The sequence below is a fragment of the Miscanthus floridulus genome, chromosome 4 (genome assembly GCF_019320115.1).
Source record: "Miscanthus floridulus cultivar M001 chromosome 4, ASM1932011v1, whole genome shotgun sequence".
Lineage (NCBI taxonomy): Eukaryota > Viridiplantae > Streptophyta > Magnoliopsida > Poales > Poaceae > Miscanthus > Miscanthus floridulus.
Window position 1 is genome coordinate 50,773,107 of NC_089583.1, and position 8,318 is coordinate 50,781,424.

Sequence of the window (8,318 nt, forward strand, 5' to 3'; positions counted from 1 at the left end):
ATTGGTCTTGCCTACTGGGAAGAACTTTTTGTCAGGTATCAATATTAGGGATACCTGGAAGAAGAAAGTTGATGGCTATGAACGCTAACTCGCTTAGATGGTCAAGAGAGTGTTTTGGTCTCGCCTGACCTCAAAGGTACAGGCTCCATCCCACCCGACCCCGAGGGTGTGGGCTCCTTGTCGCCCAACCCTAAGGGCATGGGCTCCATCATGCTCGACCCCGTGGGTGTGGGCTCCATGTTGCTTGACCCTGAGGGTGCGGGCTCCGTGTCGCCCAACCCCGAGGGCACAAGCTCCATCATGTCTGACCCCGAGGGTGCGGGCTCTGTCTTGCCCGACCCCTCGAGCATGGACTTTGCCTTGCTAGACCCCTCGGACGAGGATTATGCCTCGCTCAATGGGGGTCCATACCGCCTCCAACCACTATGGGTCTAAGAGTACAAACCTAGGGTCAAACTTCTGACACCAGAAGGGGAGTAGGTGCATCTTGACATGACCTGCGGCCATGATGGGCCAAACCTGAGGACTCACATCACCAACAATGTCGAGCATGTCGGCGCTATGCTACCTAATTCCTATATGACTTCCGACAGGGGTATTTTCTAACCATGCCGTCCACCAAGATGGAATGGAATGCCACGATCGGCTGACGATGCCCACGTATTGTGCTAGTGATGAATAGGGTCATGACATGGAACCATCTCCATCATCCATAGGACCGGTGGGATCTGCGTAAAGGAGATGAAGGGCGTTGTGACCCTAGAGGCCTTCTTCCTCCTTGCTTTTCTCTCTCTCACTCTCTCTCTCTTTCTCTTGTGTAACCTGCACCTTCCCTTCATCTATAAAAGGGGAAGCAAGATGCCCCACGAAGGGCATGGGGAAAAAGGTGCTAAGACACTTAGACGCTTGCATGTAATGGCTCAACACTAAAAGGAACTAAGTTCAATTAGACTCAACTCCATTCGATCCTTCCATCAGAGACTTGGGACCTTCTCCATCTCTCACCCATTTGTAACCCCTACTATAAACAAGTGTTGGTAACATGAGTAGCCTCAAACTAGACGTAGGGACATTCACCCCAAACTAGTATAAACTCTTATGTCCTCCGAGCATAGCATCTGGGCTAGACGTGCAAACATAAATTTACTAGTCGGTGGTTCAAAACACCGATAGTTGGCACGATAGGTCGAGGCCTTTTGTGCATCTCATCATCCACAATAGGCCACGAATGGCTAGCCATAGTGTCAACTAGGTCCTGGACATGCATGTGCGCTTCAGAAGCCTAGATTTCTTCATCACCATGGAGGGAGAGCTAGCACAGGGTCCCACCCCCATCAAACTTCTCTCCACTAGCCTTAACGCAACCATTGAGGCCCTCGAGGAGCTGTAGCTGCACGCCTCGAAGGCCCATGCCCTCGGGAGTGACTAGCTCCTCGGCTTCGATTATGCCAGGCTAGAGCGCTAGCTCGACACCTTCCTAGGACCACGACCATCCTAGGGGACCTATGTTGCCTCAACTTCTCGTTCGCCAACATCATGACGTAGCTTGCCAGAGGGCAACACTCCCATCAGAATACCTCACCTGGAATGCCCCGACAATGTTCATGTTCAGTTTGCGCGATGTCGTAAGGACCATCGGTCACCTCGTGGTGTAGCGCATGCACCCATCCCCCATGGATGATGAATTCATAGGTATGATGGACTATGTCGCGGAATCTTTCCATGACCTTGTCACGGGAGATTCAGAGATAATCTTCGACTCTGAATCCAGCAGGGGAAGCCATCACCCCTCATGAGAATGCTTCATGACAGGCACCCCCAAGGGGCGCATCGAAAGTGTGCACGAGGGAGGGGCTACTCCTACGAATGACCTCGATGATGATGTTAGAGGAGATGCAGGGGCCCCATCTTGTCTGCTGGTGGAGCAGCTGAGGGTGCAACACAAGGAGATTTAGGATGCATGACTCTAGCTATAGCAAGAGCATGCGGAGCTCGAGCATGAGATCAAACACCATGGAGATGGTGGCCATGCACGTACAATCGCCCATGACATAAATTAGAGGATAACCAAGGATGATGGAGGCCTCCCACACTTCATCTAGGCAAGCCAGAACATAGCTACCATGGCATCCCTACTCCAAGGGCACTTGGAGCACGTGACACCCAAAGACCGTTAGGCCCATCATGAGATCTGCATGCTACTTGAGCGTGTGGCGGTGCAGCATGCAAAAAGCTCGTTGTCTCGGTCATGTGAGCTTGATGCCAGTTAGCATGTGTCTTGGGGACGTCATGGCTAGGATGTATCCATCCACCAAGTACCATGCGATGGTGTGGGGCTAGCCATGGTTCTAGTGCATGAGCGTCTTGACCCAACCGTGATGCACGTAACACCTTGGATGCATGTAGGCACGGATGGGGGCACAAGATAGAGGAGGCTAGCCACAGCTACCACCCTCATTGTGGTGGATGCTATGACAGTGGTGAGGACCAGAGCCTGAGCCCTGATCTACCAAGGCCCTAGGCTTTGGATGGCAAATCCTCAACACAGCTTTCCCACCGCGGTATCGACCACTGACCAACACCCTAAAATACTATAGGGAAACAAACCCTAGCTTGTTGCTCGAGGATTACTAGCTTGCTTGTCAAGCTGGCAGTGCAGATAGTGATTCCTTCATTATCCGCAACCTCCCCTTGTTCCTAGCCAATTTAGCATGAACATGGATGGAGCACCTTCCGCCCAATCGGATTCAAAGCTAGGCGGACCTAAAGGAGATCTTTGTGGGAAATTTCTAGGGCACCTACACACACCCAGGGAACCCCTAGGATCTAAAGAATTGCTGATAGAAGTCCAAGGAAACTCTCCACGAGTACATCCAATGCTTCTCTAGGCAATGCAACGAGTTGCCCGACATAGGCAACACCGACGTCATCGGAGCCTTCTAGTCTGGGACCACCTATGAGTCCTTGGTCCACAAGCTAGGATGCAAGGATCCTCAGACCACCAAGGAGCTCCTCGACATCATGACCAGCCACACCTTAGTCGTGGAGGTGGTCGGATCAATTTTCAATTGCCCAAGGGCAAAGTGAAATGGGACGAGGACGCCGATGAGGGCACCTCCAACCACCCGAACAAGAAGAAGAACAAGCAGCGACATGAGGGCTCACTCGTGGCCGCTGCCAAGCAGAAAGGTGGGCGGGCGCCCACCAAGGGTGCTCCCAACCACTTTGGGAAGCTACTCGAGGGGCCATGCCTAAACCACGCCTTCCCCATCAAGCACCTCTACAAGGACTGTGCCCTCATGAAGCGTTTCCTGTCTGATGACCCCAAAGAGGGGGACCAGAGGAAGAAGACTAAGCCAGTGGTGCACAACACTGAGGGGAAGGATGGTGGCTTTTCAATGTCAGATGGCTACCTCATGATCTTCAGTGGGGCAGCGGCTCATGACTCAAAGTGCCGTCGAAAGCTCGTGCGTCGTGAAGTCTATGCAGCCGAACCAGCCATGCCATCTTTCCCCTAGTGGTTGGAGCCCACCATCACCTTTGACCAATCTGACCACCCAAAGAGCGTCCCATAGCTAGGAAGGTACCTGCTCATGGTCGACTAGATTGTCGGCACATAGTGGCTCACTAAGGTGCTGATGGATGGAGGCAGTGGCCTCAACATCATGTACGCCGAGATGCTTGGTGCTGCGGGCATCGATCGATTGCGTGTCCGACCGATCGAGGCACCTTTCCACTACATCAAGCTAGGGAAACAAGCCATACCACTTGAGGACATTGACCTACCCATCACCTTCAAGGATCCGACCAACTATAGGATGGAGACCCTCACCTTTGAGGTGGTCAGGTTCCATAGAACCTACCATGCCATCCTAGGATGACCATGCTACGTGAAGTTCATGGTCATCCCTGACTACACTTACCTAAAGCTCAAGATGCCAGGCCCGCATGGGGTCATCACTGTCAGCCTGAGTGCAAAGTTGAGTGCTGTGAGCACGCCTCGGTGATTATCACCTCTGAGGAACTCGCGGTCATCAAGGAGGGGACCGCCAAGGAAGCACCCAACTCCAAGCAGTCGATCAGATCTTATGAGCCCATGGAGGGCGTCAATGAGGTCCTCATAGACCCAAGCACCTCCGAGGACAAAGTGGTGCGCATTGGCACCACACTTTCCTCCAAATAGGAAGGCATGCTCATTGACTTCCTCCATGCTAATAGAGATATCTTTGTATGGAAACCCTCGGACATGCTAGGCATTTCGAGGGAAGTCATCGAGCATGCCTTGAAGATTAGGCCAGGCTCCAAGCTAGGAAAGTAATGCCTACGTCGCTTCGACAAGGAGAGGCGCAGCGTCATTGGTGAGGAGATCATGAATCTTTTGGCAACCGGATTCATCAATGAAGTGTATCATCCTGAGTGGTTAGCCAATCCCATTCTTGTACAAAAAAAGAATGGGAAATTGAGACTATGTTGACTACATGAGTCTCAATAAAGGCATGTCCAAAGGATCCATTTCCTTTGCTATGTATAGATCAAGTAGTCGACTTGACCTTAGGGTGCGAAACCCTCTGCTTCCTCAATGCATAGTTCGGGTACCATCAGATCATGATGAAAGAATCTGACCAGCTCATGACTTCTTTCATCACCCCATTCGGATCATTCTGATATGTCACAATGCTGTTCGGTCTAAAAAACATGGGGGCTACATACTAGTGGTGTATGCTTAAGTGTTTCAAGGACCTCATTGACCGAACCGTTGAGGCTTACATTGACCACATCATGGTCAAGTCCAAATAGGCTGACCAGCTCATAGCAGACCTAGAGCAAACCTTCACAAAACTATGTGCAAATGACATCAAACTCAACCATGAGAAATGTGTTTTCATGGTCCCAAGGGGTATGCTGCTTGGATTCATTGTCTCCGAGCATGGCATCGAAGCCAACCTGGAGAAGATCTTGGCCACCATGAGGATGGGCCTGATTCATAATCTAAATGGAGTACAACGAGTTATGCGATGCCTTGCCACGCTTAGCCACTTTATCTTGTGCCTCGGTGAATGAGGCCTCCCCCTATACTAGCTTCTAAAGAAAACTGACTAATTTACATGGACACCCGAGGCCTAGGAGGGACTTGACAAAGTCAAGGAAATCCTACTGAGAGCCCCGATTCTGGTCCCACCGACCGATGCAGAACCACTTCTGCTTTACATTGTGGCCACCATGCAAGTGGTCAGTGCTACCCTAGTGGTAGAACAGGAAGAAGAGGGACACACCCTCAAGGTGCAGCTTCATGTATACTTCATTAGCAAAGTCTTGTACAATTCCAAGACTCGCTACTCCCAAATCTAGAAGCTCCTGTATGCTGTCCTAATCGCCAAGAGGAAGCTAAATCACTACTTCAAGTCGCACCTGGTGACGGTCGTGACATCCTCTTAGTGAGGTCATCCAAAACTAGGGTCTCCACAAGGAGAATCACAAAGTGGGCACATGAGCTGATGGGTCAGGGCATTTCGTATGCCCCTTAGACGGCCATGGAGTCCCAAGCACTAGCTAATTTCATTGCAAAATGGACTGAGATCTAGATGTCATTAGCAGCCATCGACCAAGAGTGCTGGACGATGTACTTTGATGGATCATTGATGAAGAAGGGCGTCGGTGTGGGGCTGGTCTTTGTTTCACCCCTTGGGGTGCTCATGAGGTACATGGTTCACATTCACGTCCCTGCCTCTAACAGTGTGGCCGAATATGAGGCACTCATCAATGGCCTACGCATCATTGTCGAGTTGGGTATCCGATGGCTTGATGTCTAGGGTGACTCATAGCTAGTCATCGATCAAGTCATGAAGGAGTCAAGCTGCCATAGTGCCAAGATGGCTATGTATTACCATGAAGTCCGCTAGCTAGAGGACAAGTTCGATGGCCTCGAGCTTAACCACATCCCGAGATAGCTCAACAAGGCAGCCAACACGCTAGCAAAAATGGCTTTTGGCTAGGAGCCAGTCCTGACTGGCATCTTCACTAGTGGTTAGTACAAGCCCTTGGTCTGCTATGAGGAGCTAGAATAGACCGATGATAGGCCGCCTACATTGTGCTACAGGGCTGGCCGACCATCGACTCCTTCTGACCCCAAAGTCATGGAGCTTGACGGAGATCCAAATGGTAGAGCTCAACCCTCTAGCTAACTGGAGGACACCTTACCTCGATTACCTCCTCCACGAGGTGCTCCCAATGAACAAAACAGAAGCCCGGTGGTTCACACACCATGCCAAGTCCTTCATCATTATTGAGGGGGAAATCTACAATCGAAGCCACACCAAGACACTACAGCATTGCATTTTCATTGAACAAGGGAAGCTACTGCTGAAGGTCATCCATGGTGGGGTCTATGGACATCATGCCACACCCAGAACCTTGGTTAGAAACACGTTCTAATATGGCTTCTATGGGCCAACCGTGGTGGTCGATGCTGAGCAAATTGTATGCACCTATGAAGGGTGTCAGTACTATGCTCGTCAAACCCACCTACCGGCCCAAGCGCTCTAGATGATCCCATTATGTGGCCATTCATGGTCTAGGGGCTTGATCTACTTAGACCCCTCAAAAGATCATCTAGGGGCTACACACATTTGCTTGTCACCATGGACAAGTTCACAAAGTGGATAGAAGCTTGACCGAGTTTCGTGATCAAATCCAAGCAGGTTGTGCAATTCTTCCTCGATATCACCCACTGCTTTGGAGTCCTGAACTCCATCATCACTGATAATGGCACGTAGTTCATTGGGAAAAAATTCCTCCAATTTTGTGATGACTACCACATCCATGTCGATTGGGCCACTATGGTGCACCCCCGCACAAATGGGCAGGTTGAGCGCACGAACAACATGGTTCTGTAAGGCCTCAAGCCTAGAATCTTCAACAAACTGAACAAATTTGGCGGATGATGGGTTGCAGAGCTTCCCATGGTACTCTAGAGCTTGAGGGCGACCCCTAGCCGGGTGACCAGCTACATGCCTTCATGGTCTACGGTTCTAAAGCGGTCCTCCCTACCAACCACAACTACAGAGCACTGAGGGTTAGGGCGTACAACGAGCATGGAGCCGAGATGTCCCTTGCAGATGCCATGGACCAGAATGATGAAGCACGTGACATTGCCCTCCTTCGCTTAGCCAAGTACCAACAAGTATTATGAGGTACCACAGCTGTCATGTGTGTGGCTGGGCCTTCAATGTCAGGGACCTAGTGCTCCACCTTGTCTAGAGCAACAAGAACCACCACAAGCTCTCTCCACCATGGGAGGGACCATACATCATTGCGGAGGTGCGCCGGCCAGGCACCTACAAGCTCAAGTCCATCAATAGCAAAGTCTTCACCAATGCTTGGAACATCGAGCAGCTACGTCACTTTTACCCCTAGTCTATGTGTGTACTTATGAAAATTAAGAATGATATTTCTGAAACACAAAAATGATTTCTCTTATCGGTTTCGCTATCGTTTCCTCGATCTTTAGTGACACCCGACCCAACAATGGCAAGGGTTGGACCTCACTTGGGACCAATATCTAGAAGCAAGGGCCGCAGAAACAAATGCTAAGTAAAACTGGTCGGACCACAAGAAACCTACGCCCTAGTGGCTATGGTATTTTTGCTCACCAGCGTGATCAGAGTTTTTTTGCCCGCACCTCGAGCTTTACAAACTTAATATCAGAAGGGGTCAGATCACATCAACCTTTTATACATAAAAAAGAGAAGGGCCAAAAGTCTATTCGGCCAAAAAAATTAAAAACTTGTCTATTTATTACAAGTTCACCGCCTGGCTCATCCAACTAACTAACCCCACGGGGGGATGACTTCATCCTTGATTTTACAACTAGATCCTATGCTAGGGGTTCACCATCTCCTCGATCTCCTCCATCTTAACCTTGGAGTAACCGAGCATGGAGCCCTGACTCATCGTCACCAGATTGATGTTCTCATATTGAGAACGAGCGATCGCAAACGACCGATGAACGCCAAAGTGAAGCGCATTCCTCGTGGTCTTGCGCGCCCTATCCATAATCCGGATGGCATGGACCATGAGCTAGCTCGTCTCCTACTCTAAGGCCAGCTCAAGGTCATCATAGACTAGCTAGATGGTGATGCATAGGGTATCATGCTCGTCACCCTCCATTAGGATGGAGGCCTTCACCTTGCCGAGCTCCTTCTCTAGGCCACGGCTCTTCGTCACCTCCGCCCCGAGCTTATCATCGAGACCTATCAAAGTCACATCACCTCTCTAAGAATCATGCACACACCACCCCTAGCTACTCCTCAAAGGACGCA

General features: G+C 50.5%; 1 protein-coding gene across 1 annotated transcript; it reads left to right on the plus strand.

Annotated features, from left to right (window-relative positions):
• The first annotated feature begins 3,638 nt into the window (after nucleotides 1–3,638).
• LOC136548515 (uncharacterized) lies at nucleotides 3,639–4,183 on the plus strand. Its single transcript, XM_066540009.1, has 2 exons — nucleotides 3,639–3,847; nucleotides 3,943–4,183. The coding sequence occupies exons 1-2, from the start codon at nucleotides 3,639–3,641 to the stop codon at nucleotides 4,181–4,183; spliced, it is 450 nt and encodes a 149-aa protein (XP_066396106.1).
• The last annotated feature ends 4,135 nt before the right edge of the window (nucleotides 4,184–8,318 follow it).

Bases quoted from the DNA above. Each gene is read 5' to 3' on its own strand.
- LOC136548515 (XM_066540009.1), top strand. From the start codon at position 3,639: ATGGATGGAGGCAGTGGCCTCAACATCATGTACGCCGAGATGCTTGGT. The intron at 3,848-3,942 runs GTTCCATAGAAC...TCAAGATGCCAG, and splicing joins CTCACCTTTGAGGTGGTCAG to GCCCGCATGGGGTCATCACT.